Raw genomic sequence first — 20,739 nt, 5'->3', positions numbered from 1 at the left:
ACCATCATAAGAGTCTAATACAGTGATCCCTTTCCCAGCTCACCAGAGCCCAGAGGAGATCCTTAGAGCCAAGAGCATGAAATCCTTTATGGTAAGACAGCCAGAGCTCCCTGAGAGAAGAATTTCCTTTCCTGAAGCTTGTTCTGACTTTGAGAAGCAACTTGGAACAGCAGAAGCCCATCCACTGGGGGATATTTTTTCTCCATTTGATCAGCCCAGATCCCCAACCTCATCCCTATTTCCCCAAGCACTTAGAAATTCAGGGGGGTCCTTCCATTCAGAGGTCTCACCTGGGACATTCCCCATCCTCTCTAGCCTCCCCATCCCTTTCCTCTTCCCTCGAGGTCTCCTTCCTCCCTTTCTTCCCCAACTCCTCAAATTCTCGTATATTTTGCCCAAGACAAATTGCTTTTTAGATCTTTTGCAATTAAAGACATTTCTTCCCACCTGATATGTACAGTGGCTCTGACAATGCTGATCTGTTCTTAGGAGATGGTATTTAAAACCCAGAGTGCATCCAAAGTGTCTCGAAACTGCCAAACGTGGCTGAGAAGTGTCAAGTTACATAAATGCACATGCTTCATTTCACCCTTGACTTGAAGCTTTTCCTAACAGGCTTCAGAATTATCAGCTCATTAAAGGGATAAAGAATGCAGGTGTATAAAATTTTTTTTAAATAACAACCATAATAAAGTCAAGGCCCCAGAATAGAGTTGGACTTGATGGGTGAGAGCCACTCCCCAGCTTCTCGGGGAGAGGGGTGTTTTCTCGCTCTTCTCTGGAGATAACGAAGCAGCCCTGTTCCTCTCTTCTCCCTCAAAGCACGTTATTAACAGTTAAAGGAGGGAAGGGAATTTTGATGTGCTTATTACCTAGGAAGAGCCACCCACTTTCATGTGTCCTCTCTTTCCATCCCTTGCGACAGCGCTGCCAGGGAAATATCAATGTCCCATTGTAAAGAGGGGAAAGCTGAGGCTGGAACAGGGCAAAAGATTTTCTTTTTTTAAAAATATTTATTTGGCTGCACTGGATCTCAGTTGCAGCATGTGGGATCTAGTTCCCTGACCAGGGATCGAGCCCAGGGCCCCTGCACTGGGTGCGCGGAGTTTTAACCACTGGACTGCCAGCAAAGTCCCTTAAAGAAACTTTTTTTTTTTTGACCACGCGGCACGGCCTATGAATTTTAGTTCCCTGACCAGGGATTGAACTGGGGCCCTCAGCAGTGAGACCCTGGAGTCCTAACCACTGGACCACCAGGGAATTCCCAACAGGGCAGAAGATTTGCTCCAGGGCCCAGAGTCGATAAGAAGTAGAACTGGGGTTCAAAACCAGTTGAGAGACCCTATAGCATCATGGCTGAGATCACGGACGCTGGACTCAGAATGCCAGGGTTATATCACCATCTGCTGTTTCACAGACCCTGGGCAACCCGGGGCAAGTCACTTGACCTCTCTGTGCATTCGTTTCCTCATCTATAAAATGGGGAGGGAGGATGTTGTATGTCTAGTTGCAGTAAAGATTAAATGATCAATGCATGTAAAACACTTAGAACACTGCCCAGCATAGCACGTATTTGAAAAGTTTACAAGTCATGTACTCTCTACCACCACACCCTGAACCTCTGCCACGTTCTAGGGCACGACCGCTTCACCGCACTTGGTCCTTCTTAATAAAATGATGTTACTTGGGTCCAAGCCCAGAGTCTGGAAATACTGGAACTCAAGGACTGTGCTCCTGAAATCTGTCCTTCACAAGCCCATCTCCCCTGACAGCTGCAGCTCTGACTCATTAATTAGAAGCTGCCGCCGCCCAGAGCAAGCTGAGAGACAAAGCCCACTGTCCCTTTATGACAATCCTGCAAGCGGGTGTAAAATGAAGATAACCGCCCCCCACCTCCGAAAATACTTAATTATCTGAAACCCAGATAAACAGCAGGACCAGCCTTGTAGAGAAGGTGTGGAAGGGCTGAGGCAGGCCAGCGGAGCTGCAGGAGGGGTTATGAAAAGCTAATGGTGTGAGTCAGTGCTGGAATTAAGGGTGAGAAAATGAGTCTGAGGTTGTTGACAGCCTCCACAGGCCAGGATGGTGAGAGGCATGGAGATGGGGCAGCAGCGGGAGGGACTGGGAGGTGGGTGGCACGGAGGATCGAAGATGGAACAAAGCAGGCTTCAAGTTTTACCTCCTGGACATTTGCCGCCAATTAAAGCGGCGTTTTCGTGATACTAAGGGGTTTATTGACTCATCCAAATGAAGCTTGTAAAATTGCCAGATTCAAGAGGGAGATCTCTAAACACCAGTTAGCGACTTGGAAACTAGGGGACAAGCGAAGGGAGGACATTGAGAGCAGATGCATTGGGTGTGTGGTGGAGACACATGCCCACCGGGGTCACTCATAGCCCTTCTCTGAACCTGACCTTGTGAGCCTTAGGGAGAGCAGGTATGCTGGAGGCGCTCCTACTTCATCCTTCCATTAGCAAGCATTTTTCGTAGGTTACGTGATAATGTGTGCACAGGGCTTAGCCAAGGCCTAGATCTGTGCTAAGGGTTCTATAAATGTTGACTCTTGAGGTCCCTGAGAACCCTTAGAGGAATAAGGCTCTATGTCAAATTCCCAGCAGGTGAACTTGAAAACCTTGACATTTTAGGCTTCAAATAAATCACTTCTCTCCAGAGAAAGGGTATGAAAAAGTCCAAAGCCTGACTCAATAGAATGACTTCTGTTTCCACCCGACTCAATTCAAGATGGCGTAGAACAAGACCAAACCCAATGTGGGATTGTGGGCATCCAACCGGGAGTTTGTCTTCGCATTCTAGAAGAGCAAAAGGCAAAGAGAAAAGGCATCCTTCTGCTGGGAATAAATAACAGGCTAACTTAGGGTTCAGGGCTCTGCCTCTGAGGCAGACACCTCAGGTTCAAGTCCCAATTCCACCCATACTATCTGTTGACCTTGAAAATGTTATTTCACTTCTCTAACTTCAGTTTCCTTATCCATAAAATAGAAGGAATAGAACCACTCCCTCAGGGGTCTTATGAGGATTCAAAAAGCTAAAATAAGTGAGCAAATGCATATAACACACATAGCACGTGTACAGTATAACAGTGCCTGTGGTAAACAGCAGTTCTTTTGAAGCCTGTCATGTGCCCAGGGTCACAGACAAGGATGCAAGAGAGCCAGGATGACCCTGAACCCACTCTTATGAGTTCACGCTGAGAGGAAGGCAGAACAAGCAGAAGCTGTGAGTCCCAGGGGGAGGGCAAGAGAGAGGGGCCAGGAAAATGGAAACCCATGAAAGAATAATGCTGAACGTCGGGGGTGTTGGGACAGCAGCCTTTAAACCCATTCTCGAAAGAATCAACATCGCAGGAGACGGTAAAGTGAGAAGACACCCTCAGCCATGCAATATGATCTGACTCATACAGTCTGCACGGGAGCTGAGGGTATTAACTTGATTACTTCCCAGCAGGCGTGACAAAACCAATCTCACCCTGGTTATTACAGCTACAGTCATTGGGACTATTTCAGTCAAGGGCTGTCACATTCCCGTCACTCCGAGTTTCCCCACCTGAGCCTGTAAATGCTTAGTACGGTCTGAAATTCTGTTTCCCTCTTACCCTATTCCAACGGGTCTCGTGTGTGTGTGTGTGTGTGTGTGTGTGTGTGAAGGGAAACTATTGGGGTCAGGATGGAGTGTGAAAGAACAATTTTTGCACATTCAACAAATACTAATTGGCCTAATAAGTGCCGGGCACTGTTGAAGATGCTGGGAAAATCCAACAGTGAAGATGAGACGTAGGATCCCTGCCCTCAGGAGCTTATACTCTTTAAGGCATTATCTTGGCAGATATATTCAGAGCTTCCCTCCTTCCTTCATTCCTTCCCTCACTCCCTCTTTCCATCCTTCCTTCACTTATTCACTCACTTAATAAAAACTCTGGAGTCAGACTGCATCCTACCTTGGCTACTTATTAGCTAATGCAACCTTGGGTAAATTTCTTAACCTCCAATTCCCTCTTCTCTAAAATGGAGGCAAGAATAGGACCCACCTGCACCATCAGCCCTACAGGAAGGTGAGGGCCTGGCTCTGAGAAAGAGCCAGGAAACTGAATTCAAGAATGGTCCACACACAGCCTGTTAGCCCGGGAGGCTACAGATCGTCATCTGATGAGGTGTTTATCCAGGTCTGAGTGGGCCATGATCTCTACCCTGGCCATCCTGGAGTCCATCATGCGTCTCTGAGATTGACAAGGTGGTGTACCTCCAGGCAAGGCTACATACTCTAAAGGCGGGGCCTGGGGGGAGCCCTCATTATCATCCACCTCTGTCTGCAGGCTGCTAGCAAGACTTCCGGGGGCCAAGAAGCCAGCCCCTCCCCTGAAGTATGTCACTGAGCCCCCAAAATATGTCCTGACTGCACTGACATCCTTCTGTATGTTTTAGATAATTTGATTTATTCAAGTGTCTACTGTTGACATTTGTCTCTAAGCAGTCGGACTCACGGGCAACATGGGGAAATTTAGTGAGGTCACAAGTCAAGAGCTTAGTGCAGTGCCTGGCCCAGGGCTAGAGCTTACGTGTTAGCTAATCTTGTCACTGAGCACTTGCTGTGCATGTGCCAGGTGCAGGGATAATATGTACATACACACACACCATGCAAAGGTCAGTAAATGCGCAGTGAGTGACAGCCATCGTCACAAAAGCAACCTTGGCCCTTCTGAGCACCCACAGGCTGAAGGGAGCTCTTCAGTACTTTAAAGAACTCACATTCTCTGTCTCCTTTCCTTTTAAAACACGGGGAGTGTATTGTAAACACTAGTGATATGTTTTTAATGTTAGAAACAATGTGTAAAAAGCTTAATTATAGTTTTGGAACAAAATATAAGTTCTGTGCTCTTTGAGAATACAAAAAATAAAAATTGGAAGCATAAAAATAGAAAAAAGACAGGAAAGCAAGACCCAGGCACTAATTTAATCATCTTGTATAGGGCCATATATTGACTAATGGTTATATACTAAGAAATAGAGGAATAGATACCCACGTCTCTAGGTGGTTGTGAGAATGTATGTAATACCTTCATCCCGGTGCCTGGCACACAGCAATAAACAATAAATGTCAGGTTCTCCGGTGTCCTCCCCCTCCACACCCCTTCCTTTTCTCCGCCACCTCCCCCCAGGCACTCACATAAACCTGAGCTCAGACTCCCGCCGGACCAAGACTTCCCGGAGACGCTGGATTTTCACCATCTCCAGCTCGATCTCCTCTGGCCTCATGGTTGTCTCTGCCATGGAGATGATGTCTAGCTGATCTGTGCAGGAGACACAAAACACAGGCATCAGGACCCCAAGGCTGCATGAGTTTTCAAGAATTCCCTCTGGACAGCCTCCTCTTTGCCCCAGCAACCTTCATACCCCAAGAAGGCACACAGATCTCTGCCAGTGCTGCAAGTGTGTATTTGTGAGCCAGCCCGTTGGAAACTGGAAAGCACGTTTCCATGGGAACCCTGTTACAAGGCAAGAGGAGGCTCAGGCGGGGTCACCAAAACTTGTTCAGGGTTATACATATGGCCTTGACAGACCTTCCTGGTCCCGGCTTCTGAGCCTCTGGTCCCTTTGACCATGGCCTTTTCACCCTCTCCCGACGCCAACTTCAGGCACAAAAAAGTTTATAATAATTATTTTAGCAATACCATTAATAATTATAGGAATACTAAGTAATGTAATAGCAATATGAAATAATACGGGTTTATTGTAGAAAATTCAGATAATACAGATAAGCAAAAGAGAACAAAGTAAAAAGTCACCTATAACCCCACTGCCCAGAGGGAACAACTAACCACATTTTGATGGACATTCTTCTGATCTTATATTTATAATTAGAGTTATATATATTGTCATATAAGTAAAACCATATATTAAAAAACTATATATATAAACATATATATACACCACATACATATAGCCATATATATTATCATATATATAGGAAGACACTATATATATGCCTATATATAAATATATCTGCATGTATGTATGTATATATGCATGTATGTTAGTTCACTAGGGCTATCATAACAAAACAACAGAAGCTGAACAGCTTAAACTACAGACATTTATTTTCTCCCAGTTCTGGAGGCTGGAAGTCCCAGATCAAGGTCTGGCAGGGTCAGCTTCTGGTGAGAGCTCTATTCATGGCTTGTAGACAGCTACCTTCTCACTGTACTCACATGGATTCTTTGTGTTCATGCAGAGAGAGAGCTCTCTGGTGTGTCTTCTTATAAGGACACTAATCCTATGGGATCAGGGCCCCACACTTAATGACCTCATTTAATCTCAGTTATTTTCCCATCTCCAAATCAGCCACACTGGGGATTATGGCCCCAACATATGAATTCGTGGGGGACATAAACACTCAATCCATAATAGTACGTATGCATGCGTATATATGTATATACATAATTCCTCATATATTGCCGCTAACATCTTGGTGTACAGTCTTCTAGTGCACACATATGGTAATTTATGTGATTATATATATTATATAGGTAGTGTGCATATATAGGGTAATATATATGGTTTTATACATGTGTTTTATATATATAATGTTATATATAAACACATCTATACTTTTTTAAAGAGTGGAAAAACATACACAAAGATGTTAGTAGTTAGATGTTATATATCAGGCTTCCCTGGTGGCACAGTGGTTAAGAATCAGCCTGCCAATGCAGGGGACATGGTTTCAAGCCCTGGTCTGGGACGATCCCACATGCTGAGGAGCAACTAAGCCCGTGCACCACAACTACTGAGCCTGCGCTCTAGAGCCCGAGAGCCACAACTACTGAGCCTGCGTGCCACAACTACTGAAGTCCGTGCGCCTAGAGCCTGTGCTCCGCAACAAGAGAAGCCACCACAGTGAGAAGCTCGCGCACCGCAACGAAGAGTAGCCCCCGCTCGCCGCAACTAGAGAAAGCCCACGCACAGCAAACAAAGACCCAACGCAGCCATAAATAAATAAATAAAAAAATAAATAAATAAGTTAAAAAAAAAGGACCAAGTTAAATTTAAAAAAATAAAAAAGATGCTATATATTTATACGTATGTTATACACACACATATACCATCATGGAGGTCTGGTCTTTGTAATATAAAGTTAGGATCTCACCATTACCTGCTCTTTTCACTTAATGACATTTCACGAGCGTTTCCACACGTCCTTGGATGCTCTTCCCCAGCAGCAGTGTGAAAGGCTGTGTGGTGTCTATTTGTGGCTGTATCATGAATCACTTCACCAAATCCCAGACACTTAGGTTGTTTGCTGTTTCCCCCACTAGAAGAAGCAGCCCTGTGATGAGCATTCTCAGAGATCAATCTCCGTGTGCCTCTAAGAGGTGCCTTTAGGCCACATTTCCAGAGTGAATGGCTGGGTTTGGAAGGATGCAGTAGTCTACTGCTCTTCATTGGTAGAGAAGGAGATGTAGGGAAGGAATGTTCTTGCTTTACTCCGAGGTCTACATCACATCACCTGCATCTGCTAACTCCTTCCACCCTGGGCTGTTGTGAGGATTCTATTAACCAAGGCATGTCACGCCTGATGAACGGTTACGATTACCTTTGTTATTACCCCACTGTGCCACGCCATCTCTTTTAATCCTCACCACAAGCCAGAAGGACGAGGATGTTCTCTTTCTTAGTAAATAAGGAAGATAGCTCAAAGCTGGCAAGGGAAGGGGCTGAGCCCAGGTCTGCCTCTAAAACACATGCTCTTTGCCCCGTCATTGCTGCCCCTTCCTCACACAGGCATTCTGAGTCCGATACCCCCTTATCCATTCACATCTTAGGGTCGAAGGTGGTGTCTTACTTTTCTGTGGCCGTCGCAACAAATCACCACAAACTGGGTGGCTTAGGACAGCAGGAATTCATTCTTTCACAGTTCTGGAGGCCAGAAGCAGGTCTGTGTTTTCCCCAAAGGCTCTAGGGGAGGCTCCCTCCTTGCCTCTTCCAGATCCTGGTGGCTCCTGGCAATCCTTGGCTTGTGGCAGCATCACTCCAACCTCTGCCTCTGTTTTCACATAGGCTTCTTCCCCGTGGCTCTGTGTATCCTCCTCTGTCCTTTACTGTCTCATTGCACTTAGGGCCCACCCTAATTCAGTATGATCTCATTTCAATCTTCATCTTAATTCTCCCTGCAAAGACCTTATTTCCAAATAAGGTCACATTCTGAGGTTCTGGGTGGATATGACTTTTGGGAGGACACTATTTAATCCACTACAGTGATGAATGGTCACAAGCGTACAAGCTCCCTGACAGCCATGTCACTGTCTCCAAGAGATTTAGTCACTGTGCATGAAGCACAGCCGTGGCTGGAAGCAGCAAGAGTCCCTGGAAGCAGCTGGGGGTGGTGGGGATGAGTGGGATGCGGTGGGCGGGGGCAATGGGACATGGTGAAAACCAGCTGGGGGTCAGAGTTAGAGATCCTTGGTCTGAGGCCAATCACCAGCTGCATGACCTTGAATGAGCCCTTTTACCTCTTAGCATCACATTCTTCCTTTGCAAAATGGGATCCAACAGCTATCATGTGCTACACTGTGCTGTAGGCTTTATATGTAACATCTCATTTAATCCCTATGTTATAGAAGATGTAGCTGAGGTTTAGAGAAGCAAAGTGATTTGGCCAACATCACAAAACCAGAATGTTGCAGAAGCAGAATTCAAATCTAGCCTCTCTCTCCCTCTCCCTCTCTCCCTCTCTCTCTCTCTCTCCCCTTAACTGCCTGCCTTAACCACATAATACAGCCTCAGGTGAGGGTTAAATGCATTTATGGATGTGAATGCGTGCAGTTAACCGCCCCGCAGATATAAGTATCCTCATTTCTCACACATCATGGTTTAGATGGGCAACCTGATTTCCGTGGGACACATGCTGAAAATGGCAACATACCCTGGGGCAAAGCGTGGGACAGAGAGAATTAATCACACCCCATGGATTGGCATTTTACCTCCATCCTTGGGGGAGGATGGAGGCGGTGGCACTGCCAGGCTCCAGGTGCTGAGATGAATGTTTAGCTTTGACTTGGGGCAGAGGATGGAGCTGATACCTCTGTTGAAAAGTCTTGCTCATGGATGCTTTCCTTCCCCTGGAGAAAGGAGCAAAGCCTAGCCCTCAAATCAGATACGGAACACGTTAGAATTCTTTCTCTTAGTCACTGCTCTGTCCCAGGCACTGTGCTAGGCTCATTACAAGCCTTATCTCATTTAATCTTCACAACACCCCAGCTGAGGAGTTAGCCAGCTACAGCCATGGGCCAAAGCCAGCCCTCTCCCTGATTTTGTAAATAAAGTTTTATCGGAACATTGGCCACGCTTGTTCATTTATGTATTATTTATGGGTGCTTTTGAACTATGACAGCAGAATGAGTGGCTGTAACAGAGACTGGCCCACAAAACATCAAATATTTACTATCTGGCCCTTTACAGGAAAAGTTTGCCAACCCCTGCACCCCTACCCTAGATGGTAGATGCTATCATTTCCCCAGTTTAAAGGTTAAAAAAACAAACAAAAAAACCAGGTTTAGCCAGTAATGATAATAGCTAACATTTATTGAGCATTTATCACATGCCAGGATCAAATCACCTTATTTAATTCCCCCAACAGTCCTGGGTGGTACATACTGTTAGCATCCATTTCACAGATGAGCAGATTGAGGCTCAGGAAAAGGAGTAAGTGATGGGGCCAAGATTTAAAACCAGCTCTGTCCTACTCCAAAGCCCTTGTTGTCATCAGTTCTATTCATTTAAGAACTACCTCCCCACTTAAGAAGTACCATCATCACCTTAGCAATAAAGAAAACTGAGTCTATTTTATTGCACTAGGTACATAGAGAGTAGCTGTTTTTAAGAGTTTGCAGGTGCGGTGATTATCTGGGGAGCTCTACCCCCAGGGATTAGGATACACCTGGGTTGAGGGGTGGGGGTCGTGTCCAAGGACCTTCATACAGGAGGTCTTCAGAGCAGACTCTGAGAAATGCTGGTACAGGATGTGAGTAAGTGAATATCATGCATGGTCGGTTTCTTTTCAGTCTGAACTTGTGTAATAGAACTAGCATGATGGAAACTTTGACAACATTCTCCAGCTAGAAAGCAGGCATCCAACAGCTGCCAATGAAGGTGTCCACGAGGAGGACAAATCCTGGAAGGAGACAGACAAGCGTTTCAGGCCGACTAGAGAAGACAGTTGTAACAAGGCTCTAAGAGAGAGCAAAGCATGGCTGTGTAGAGAGAACGAAGCACGAAGGCACAGAAGTCCCCAGGGCTCCAACTGCCATTGCCGTCAGTCAGCTTCCAGCAGCTGAGTCACTTCTGGGGGATGAGGCAGCTAAATCCATCTTTTTATCCCCAAATGCCACACCAGGGAGATTCATGCCTCATGAGCACAGCAGCACCAGCAAACAAGAGCTGAGCACCGGACATGACTGGGATGTGCCAGCAGGTTTAATCATTTATCTTGAAAAGTTAAAGCTACCCGGGGACAGGGTGGAGGCGGTGGGGTTGGCAAATGAGGGCTGACAATCTCCTAGAAACTCGTAATTCAAATACAGGCGAGAAGGAAAATTTCTGGGGACCAAAGAGAAGTCTTCCCTGGTTCGTCTTTTCCAGCCATGGGTCACAGCAGGAAGTTAAGCCCAGGGTCCCCTGGACAATGTCCACTTTTGCTTCTGCTTCCTAATTTCATACAGCCAGAGCTCTCTCATATTAAGCATTACTAGGAGTCCAGCACTAACTCATCATGCTCCTAAATACCTTGGCAGGTAGGTACACTCATTATCACCCTCTCTTTACAGGTTAATAAGATGAGGCTCAGAGAGAACATAAGTGATTGGCCAAAGTCACTCAACCAGTGAGTGGCACAGACCCAGGTCTGTCTGATTCCAAAGCCCAGGCTGTAGGACAAAGGGCTACAGAATAGTTTTTCCAAAACCTCAATTACTATTCAGAATTTACCACAATCATGTACTATCTGTTAGGGACTGAATGCTTGTGGCTCCCCCACCCCCACCCCGCCTCCCAAAGTCATATGTAGAAATCCTAACTCTTAATGTGATAGTATTTGGCAGTGGAGCATTTGAGAGGTAATTAGGGTTAGGGGAGGTCATGAGGGTGGGGCTCCATAATGGGATTAGTGTCATTATAAGAAGAGACACCAGAGCTTGCTTCCTCTCTCTCTGCTCTCCACCATGTGAGGACACAAGACAGCCGTCTACAAACCAGGAAGAGGGTCCTCATCAAACACCAGATCTGCCAGTGCCTTGATCTTGGACTTCCCAGCCTTCAGAATTGTGAGAAATAACTGTTATTTAAGCCACCCAGTCTATGGTATTTTGTTACAGCAGCATGAGCTAAACACTAACTATACCATCTCGATATTTCTTTATGTTGACTTTTTTTCACTCACATAAACTCCTTAAAGGACTTTTTTTCACTCACATAAACTCCTTAAAGGACTTTTTTTCACTCACATAAACTCCTTAAAGGAAATTTCATTATCACATCCATAAATAATAGGTCACCATCACTTAGCATAATTAGAAAATAGCCATAACCATAAGTCCAATGGAAACAAAGTGGTGTTATCAAATTCTGGATAAATATTGTAGCCTGCTCAAGGCTCAGATTGAAGGCCTAATTTTTCTTTCTTAACCAAGTAGATTAGCAAGTACTAAAAGTTAACAAGTACTGGAGAGGTGTTAAAGACAAACCACCAAACTGAGGCTTTCTTCTTTGGTAATCATAAAGATCGAAAATTGGGAAAAAGAGAGCGTAGGAGAGACTGTGGGCTCAGTTCCAGATCACTGCAATAAAGTAAGTATCTCAACAAAGCAAGTCACACAAATTTTTGGTTTCCCAGTGCATATTAGAGTTAGGTTTGCACTTTAATGTAGTCTATTAAGTGTGCGATAGCATTATGTCTAAAAAAACACACAACAATATACGCACCTTAATTTAAAAACACTTGATTGCTAAAAAATGCTAACCATCATCAGAGCCTTCACTGAGTCATAATCTTTTTGCTGGTGGAGGGTTTGAAATGTGAGAATTACCAAAACGTGACACTGAGACGTGAAGTGAGCAAATGCTGTTGGAAAGGTGGCGTGATAGACTTGACACAGAGTTGCCATAAATCTTCAATTTGTAAAAAACACAGTATCTGGGGACTTCCCTGGCCGTCCAGTGGTTAAGACTCCACGCTCCCACTGCAGGGGGAGTGGGTTCAATCCCTGGTCGGGAACTAAGATCCCGCATGCCACGCAGTGCAGCCAAAAAACAAACAAACAAAAACACACAATATCTGGGAAGTGCAATAAAACGAGGTATGCCTGTAATTTTCCTGCAACCTAATTCAATGTGGTTTCATGCTAGAGCATCTGGGCATCTCCCACCTCCTGGGAAAGCTGTTGTAAAACTGAATTCCAGCCCTTTGGGTTGGGAGAGTCTTAGAGGTCCTTAGGGCAGCCTCATCTCTGTGTCTGACAGGATGTGGAATGACACAACAGGATTTGGTTCTGATGGTCCCTTGACAAGCAGCAGTGGGCCCAAACCTTCAGAGAACTTCAGAGAACAGAGAACTGAGAACTGAGGCCTGAAGGAAAATTTGCAATCACATGTCAAGTTTTTCACCCAAAGATGAATCAGCCATTTCAAGTCATTATTTCATCCCAGCTTGTATGACAGAGGCAATTTAATGAAGGTGAACCTATTCATTTCAATCCTACAAACACTTATTAGGCATCCAGCATCCTTAGAACATCCTCAGAAGGACACATGAGAGAAGGGCCACAGTGGTTGTCCTTGGAGGATGTGGGAGACTGGGGGTCAATGTTGGAGGACAATCATCTTCCACCTAACACACCATTTTCTATTGTTTGAATTTTTAAATTAGCTTTTTATTTTGGAATAATTTTCGATTTATAGAAAAGTTGCAAAGCCAACGCCACAGAGAATTTCCATCTACGCTTCCCCTAGTGCCCACCACTGTTAACATCACTGAGACACTGACATTGGTGATTTACTACTGTTAGCCATGTTGTTTGAAATCTTACCATGGCAGGTGTTACCTATTCAAAACAGATTTAAAATAAAGAAAAATGTGTTGGGTACAGATGCTCTGGGAGCCATGTGAGCCCTCAGAGATGGCATGTGAAGGGGCCGGTTGAGGGCATGGACTTTCAGGTCTCAGGGCCACCTCTCAGGCTGACCACGGTCCCATCAATTGTTGACTCTGGGCCTCAGTTGCTTCATCTGCAACGTGGGGACAATCATACACATCTTTTAGTGAATTTGCATAAGTGCCAGGCATATAGAAAGTTCTCTGTAATATTTGCTCTTATTATCCATTTAATAAATATGCATTGAAAACCTGCTTCGTGCCAGATCCTGTTCTAAGCAATGGGGATGGAACAAAACAGACAAAACCCTTGCCCTCATCAAGTTGACCTTGTAGGAAAGGGCTTACATGTTGGGGAGAAAAGTCATTAGCTCACCAACAGCTTACCCCTGATAGTAGGTTTGGATAGACTCCGGTTCAAGTCCTTGCTCTACCAGTAATTGTGTGATCTGGACACATTACTAATTCTTCCCAAGTCTCAGTTTCCTCTTCTGTAAAATGGGACAGTAACTCCTACCTCATGGAGTTGCTGCTATGGAGATGAAGTGAGAAACCATGTCAAGTGCTTGGTGCAGTGCCTGGGCGTGATAAAGGGTGGTCAGTATCACCTGTCCTTTCCCTGGAAGAGTCAGACTAACATGGGGGAGGAGACAAAGTCAGGATCATCAGATCTGGAGAAGGACGGCCTTCCGGTCATTTAGACCCATGCCTGCTCCAAACAGAGGGTCCAAGAGTGGCCCCACCAGCCCTCTGTCAAGAGGCCAGGCCCTTAGCTCTCACCACCCTGGGTACCCACAGGCACGTCTTCCTGGTATCGACCCCACAGAGAGTCTTAAACACTGGGGAAATAATATCTGGCCCCCACTACTGGGAATGGATATCCTGATGCATTTCAAAGGCTCCTGGGGATACCCCAGGCTTTTATTGTCATCAATCATTCATGTAGGAAAGAAGCCCATTTCAACCCCCAAACATCCTATTATGGGATATATCAAGCATCTCGCCTTCTCGCTATAAAGTGAATCTAATGGGAAACAGCTGGTTGCTTTTAGTGAGTCACCATTTCCCAAGAAGCTAAAGTAACTGCTTTTAATTCAGATGCTCCGTGCCCTCCTCCTCTGCTTTGTGAATAAGGATGCCTCTGGGTCCTGCGAGTTATACCTCCCGCTGCATGGAGCCTTCCCATCTGTGATGTCTCCTTGTAATCACAATCACCTCCCAAGGAAGGTTTTGAGGAAACTGACTTGTCTTCAAATCGTGGCCATGGTTATTATTCTCTAATGGGACTTTGGGCATGTTTTTTTAGCGTCTCCGAGTTTCTGTTTTCTCGAGTTTCTATTTTCTCTGCCACATCGGCCTTGTCCAAGGTCACAAAAGTAATGAGGGACAAGGCCCAGTCAGCAGTGGGGTTAAGAAACAGGCACTGGAGTCAAGCTGACTCGGGTTTAAGTCCTGGCTCTGCCTCCTTCTAACTGCTGCCCTTGGGCAAATGACTTCACCTCTCTAAGCCTCAGTTTCCATATCTGTAAACTGGGAATAATGATGTAGAATGTGAGAACATCTGAGGGCTCATTCTGAAAGCTCAGGAACCAAAGGGAAAGCAAGAGTTTCACCTCCCCTCTACTTGGCAGCCTCTGAGCACTTTGTTGGGACCTGAGTTTCTTACCCTCAGCACTACTGACATATGGGGCTGGATCATTCTTAGCTGGGGGACTGGCCTGTGCATTGTAGGATGTTTAGCAGCATCCCTGGCCTCCACCCACTAGAAGCCAGCAGCATTCTCCCACCCACCCAAAGTGTCTTCAAACATTTGTGAATATTGCCATAGGGCACAAACTCATCCTCCCTTGAAAACCAGTGATGTAGATCCACTTCTTTTTTTTTTCAATTTTTTTAAATTGAAGTATAGTTGGTTTACAATGTTGTGCAATCTCTGCTGTACAGCAAGGTGAGTCAGTTATACACATATAGACATTATTCTTTTCCATTATGGTTTATCACAGGATATTGAATATAGTTCCCTGTACTATACACTAGGACCCTGTTGTTTATGCATTTTACATGTAATAGTTTGCATCTGCCAACCCCAAACTCCCAGTCCATCCCTCTCCCTCCCGCTTGGCAACCACCAGTCTGTTCTCTATTAGACCCACATTTTCAACAGTGCTTTTGGGAGCACGGACATGAGACCCACATGAGCGTGGCTAAAAAATCCACCTCTCTGGGCTTCTCCAGGGTCTACTGAATCAGAATCCCCCGAGAGGGGACCCCACAATCTGTACTTCGTTAAGGCGATTCTTCATTCATTTCTTTGTGCCTCAGTTTCCTGAAATGGGGAGAGAGTGATGGAATCCACCACAAAGGCTCATTATGAAGATTAACTGAGGGGATCCATAGAGCCCTTGGCACGGTGTCCTCAATACACGTTAGCTCTTTTCATCCCAGAAGCACCGGTCTGGACAGAGAGGAACATGGAGGACTCCAGAATTGGGGGAAGAACAGGAAAACCATGGACAGGAGGGTGACACCCTGGTAATGACCACTCTACTAAAATGCCAGCTGAGAACTGTGACTAGTAATGAGGTGACACAAGGGGGACCATGATAGCCACACAGGGGCTTTCCTCTCTGCAGATAATCACTGCTCACATTGACTTCATGCTTAAACTGCCTCCCCAGCTAAAACAAACGTGGACAACTGTTAATAAAAGGCAAGAAGAAAAAAAAAAAGGCAAGAGGCGAAAAAGAAAAACAATATCCGTCTGTGTATTAGTTGTCTATGGCTGCCATGACAAATGATCACTAATTTATTGGCTTAAAAGAATACAAATGTATTATTTATAGTTCTGGAGTCAGAGGTTTGACATGGGTCTCACTGGGCAATAAACAAGGTGTCAGCAGGACTGATGCTCTAGGGAAGAATTTATTTTTTCTCTTTTCTTTTCTTTCTTTTTTTTTTTACTTTTTGGCTGCACTGCACGGCATATGGGATCTTAGTTCCCCAACCAGGGATCGAACCCACACCCCCTGCAGTGGAAGCACAGAGTTTTAACCACTGGACCACCAGGGAAGTCCCAGAATCTGTTTCCTTGCCTTTTCTAGCTTCTAGTGGTCGCCTACACTCCTTGGCCTATAGCCACTTCCTCCATTTTCAAAGCTAGCCATGACAGGTTGAGTCCTTTTATGGTGCAGCTCTCTGACTCTTCTTCGCCCTTCACAACTCTCTCTGACCCAGTCAAGAAAGCCTCTCTCATTTTAAGGTCTCATGTGATTAGATTGGGTCCACTCGGGAAATCCCTTATAATCTTCTCATCTCAAAGTCTGTACCTTACTTCCATCTGCAACAATAATTCCTGTTTGCTGTATGAGGTAACATATTCATAGGTTCCAAGGATTAGGGTGTAAGCATCTTTTGGGGACCTTTATTCAGTAAATCACAGTGTATATAGTAGAGGAGACCAAATGAACCTACTGTGGAGGGTCCCAGGATGGGGTCATTAACATCCTCGTGGGCAAAATCTGTGTTCTGTAGAAAGGGACCTAGATTTAGTGAAGGAGGTGAGGCAACCAAGCAGTAAGACTGCCCTCCTGCTCGCTGGGTATCGTCCACCCGACCCAGCTCAGTGCCAGCAGCCATGGCACAATACCCTTAGCTGACAGCATGACTCAAGTTAAAATGTTGGCTCTGCCCCTTACTGGCTTGTGCCCTCGGACAAGTTACTTACATTCTCTGAGTTTTCGCTTTTTCGTGTGTAAAGTGTGTAATAACCCTAGCTTGCAGTATTTGTTCATTCCACAGTAACCATCTGCGAGGCTGGTAAGCTGTACGTGACCTTTCCCTCTGTCAAGGTCCACCATCTGTTAAGTGGGGGTAATAATAACGGTTACTCATTGGCTGTGGTGAGGGTTGAATGACAGGTTGTATGTAACGCTCTTAATGTGGTACCTGGTACATCATAAAGACAGTGAGGTCTTGGGGAGTGTCAGTTATCACAACTACCATCACCGTCATCAGCAGCTGCACCCTCCTCCTCCTCATCATCATTACCATCATCACCACCATCACCATCATCACCACCATCATCACCACCATCACCATCATCATCACCATCATCACCACCATCACCATCACCATCATCACCATCATCACCATCATCACCATCATCAGCATCAGCATCACCATCATCAGCACCATCACCATCACCATCATCACCACCATCATCACCATCACCATCATCACCACCATCAGCATCACCACCATCAGCATCACCACCATCACCACCATCATCACCATCATCACCATCATCACCATCACCACCATCACCATCACCATCATCAGCATCAGCATCACCACCATCATCATCAGCATCACCACCATCATCACCATCATCACCACCATCATCACCATCAGCATCAGCATCACCACCATCATCAAAAGAGAAATCAGACCACCTTAGGCCGACACCACAGCTGGAGCTGGGGGTGGGGAAGGACAGAGGAGATCAGCCCCAGGAGCCCCTGCCCCAACTTTACCTCCCTCCCCAGAACTCCCTTCACTGGGAATACCCTACCTCTTACACCATCCCATTCCATGCCTTTTAAGGAGAATGAGAGGCACTAAAAAGCTGTGTGTCCCACCTGCCTCATCCACAAAACTAGTCTTAGGTCTGGAGGGAAGGGGGAGGGAGATCATATTAAGGTAGTGGAAAGCAATTCTTTTTTTTAGATGACTATTCTAGAATATTACCCTTCAAGAAATCACCTCAGAATGCCCTATGCTTCTAATAATACCAACATTCCTCAAGCCTTTTAAAACATTTTTTAGACTCCAATATGCTGATTAAATCCTTCCTGGAATAAGGAGAGGTATTAATAAACAAAATCTTCTTTGATCATTGCTTTCAAATCAGTTTATGAGCCATTCCAGAAAAGCAGTTTAACACATTTATATTCACGTGATTTGATTACCCACTTTATTTGGCTCTGAATGACCTTTCCAAACCTCAAACTCCCTCTCCAAGGCAAAGGTTTATCACCATTGAGGATGTTCACAAGACTTCAACACAGACTGGCACTGCAGTTCCCAAGGGAGGTTTCCAGCAAGGTTTTCATTTGAATAATGTGTGTGTTACCTCTAAGTGGGGCTTTGAAGGAAATGACACATGAGTTCTGACAGTTTATCTAACAATCTGTAATGTCATTTTTTCATTATTCAGCGTCCTCACCCCAACACGTCTAAGTGACCTTCAATGAGTCATCAAATCACTCTGTTGTATTTCTCCAACCCCAAGCAGAAGGGCTCAGATTGGCTTCTGAGGTCCTTAAAGACCCAACAAGAGAATATTCTCCCTAATTCAGAGGGAGTTGGTAAGAATGTTGAATTAAAACCATGGAAATCAATAACCCTGTAATAACAATAAGGTAATTGTCCAATTAAAATTGCATAGACAACTGTTTTTTGGTACTTCTGCAGGTTCATCCTATTATTCAAGGTTCATTTCTTTAAAAATGTCCTCCAGCCCTGCAATCTCAGACAGACTTCATGAATATAGACAATTATGAATCTATCCTGAGCTGTGATTCATGCATCTTTCACTAAGACTCCCTAACACTTCCAATTTACAAACCAATTCAGAAGTAAGCAGAGGGCCCAGGTCACGCAAGGATGGGTAGAGAACCAGATGGTGCTGCTTAAAAGCCTGCTTGGTGGGGCCAAGATGATTAGAATCTAGAGGAAAATAAATTGGGACTGTCTAAAGTAATATTTCAGTTTTTAAAAATTGCTTAGCTTGGAAATCATGTGGCTCATTTCATCCCTCACTGGCTAGAAACTTAACTGGAGAGATAAACTGCTTGGAGAACATTATTTTATTTCAGAAAGTTCAAGACCGAGGAATAGCCTGGGATAAATCCTTATCTGAGCTGGGGTGGTTTGGGTGTGATTTGGGATGCTTGAGGGTCAGAGAAAACCAGACAGGGAAGTCTGTGCCTGGGCTGTGCGCAAGCATGAGTGGGCCAAGTTCAATGTTCACCAACACGGGCTGCAAGCTGGGAAGCCAGAGGGAGAGTTGGATCATGGCAGAAGAAGAAAGGACACAAATGTGGAAATGGACTTGCTGGATTGAAAGTCCAGCATGAGAAATAAGATAAGCCCCTAAACAGAAAGAAAACAAAAGCGTCGGATAAAAGGCAAAAGCATTGGACTAGAAATACTCAAGGATATATATATATATATATATATATATATATATATATATTTAAACTAAACTAGAGTCCATACTTTGCTCAGATTTCCTTAGTTTTTACCTAATGTCCTTTTTTTGTTCCAGGATCCTATCCAGGACACCCCATGACATTTAATCATCATGTCTCCTTAGACTCCTCTTGGCTGTGACAGTTTCTCAGAGTGTCCTTGTTTTTGATGGCAGTGTTGATGGTTTTGAGGAGGACTCATCAGATGTTTTTGTAGAATGTCCCTCCACTGGAATCTGTCTGCTGTTTTTCTGTTGATTAGACTGGGGTTATGGGTTTGCAAGAGGAAGACCACAGAGGGAGAGTGCCATTCTCACTGCCTTCTATCAAGGGCACTGTAAAGGTCACTCTTGATGTTGACCTGGACCGCCTGGCCGAGGTCATAATTGTCAGGTTTCTCCCCCCCTACTCCTTTCCATACCGTACTCTTTAGAAGGAAGTCACTAAGCACAGCCCATGCTGACAGGGTGGGGACTGATGAGCACTTCCTTGAGGGCAGCATATGGTATTATTTTTAAAAATAGAAAAATATTCCCACATTAGAAGGTGAGGAGGGTCACATGCCAGTGGATCAAAACCCCAGAACTTCTGTATGTCCCAGCTAGAACTGGGGGTGTGGCAAGGGCCAGCTCCCAGCAACACTGCAAGAGATGCAAAGTCTTTGTGTTCAAGTCCAAACGTCAACTTGATTTCAACGAAGCTGAAGATGCCAAAAAGCTGGGTGTAAATACTAGGCAAAATTTCAGCCAGCTGGGATACTTTTCACAGGCAGTGATTTTTATCCTATCCAGCATCCCTTTTCAATACTCAGGGCTCCACCCCCTCAGGGGGTCCTTCCTCTGTGGGACCTTGGGCAAATGACTTGGCCTCAGATGTTCTGAGGGGCTTCTCATATAGTCAATGTACCTACCATAGGCCAAGCAATGTTCTGGGCACTAGGCACACAGAAATGCAGCATTCATCCTAGTGGGGAAGATGGGCAGCAAGTAAAAAAATAAACATCCTTTAAGTTGACAGGACTATGCAGAGAGTAAAATGTGATTATGGTCTGGTAAGCGATTGACAGGGCATCCTTCAGACAGTGGGGCTGAGGAAGACCTCTCTAAGAAAGTGACATTTGAGCTGACACTAAATGACCAAGAGGAGTGGGCCTGGGAACATAGAAGGAAAGAATGTTACCGGCAGATGGAACAGCAAGTGCGGGAGCCCTGAGAGGGGAACCAGCTTCACGCTCAAGAACAGAGAAAAGGCCAGTGTGGGCGGAACAAAATGAGAACAGGGGAGGGTGTGACACGATGGAGAGACAGGAAGGGGCCAGATAATGCAAGCC

General features: G+C 45.2%; 1 protein-coding gene across 3 annotated transcripts in view; it reads right to left on the bottom strand.

The window, feature by feature from the left end:
* LOC114894671 (mpv17-like protein) overlaps nucleotides 1-20,739 on the bottom strand; it is a 171,238-nt gene that overhangs the window by 57,779 nt on the left and 92,720 nt on the right. For all 3 annotated transcript variants that reach the window (XR_003793280.1, XM_029221607.1, XM_029221608.1), the window contains exon 6: nucleotides 5,182-5,305. Coding sequence is in view for 2 of the 3 variants with exons in the window: in XM_029221607.1 (XP_029077440.1) it covers nucleotides 5,182-5,305 (124 nt within the window). In the remaining variant the exon portion in view is untranslated. The remainder of the gene's footprint in view (nucleotides 1-5,181; nucleotides 5,306-20,739) is intronic.

Source organism: Monodon monoceros, unplaced genomic scaffold (assembly GCF_005190385.1).
Source record: "Monodon monoceros isolate NGI ecotype Baffin Bay Population unplaced genomic scaffold, NGI_Narwhal_1 Super_Scaffold_13, whole genome shotgun sequence".
Lineage (NCBI taxonomy): Eukaryota > Metazoa > Chordata > Mammalia > Artiodactyla > Monodontidae > Monodon > Monodon monoceros.
Note: the sequence above shows the minus strand (reverse complement) of the source record. Positions and strands in the feature narration are given on the sequence as shown.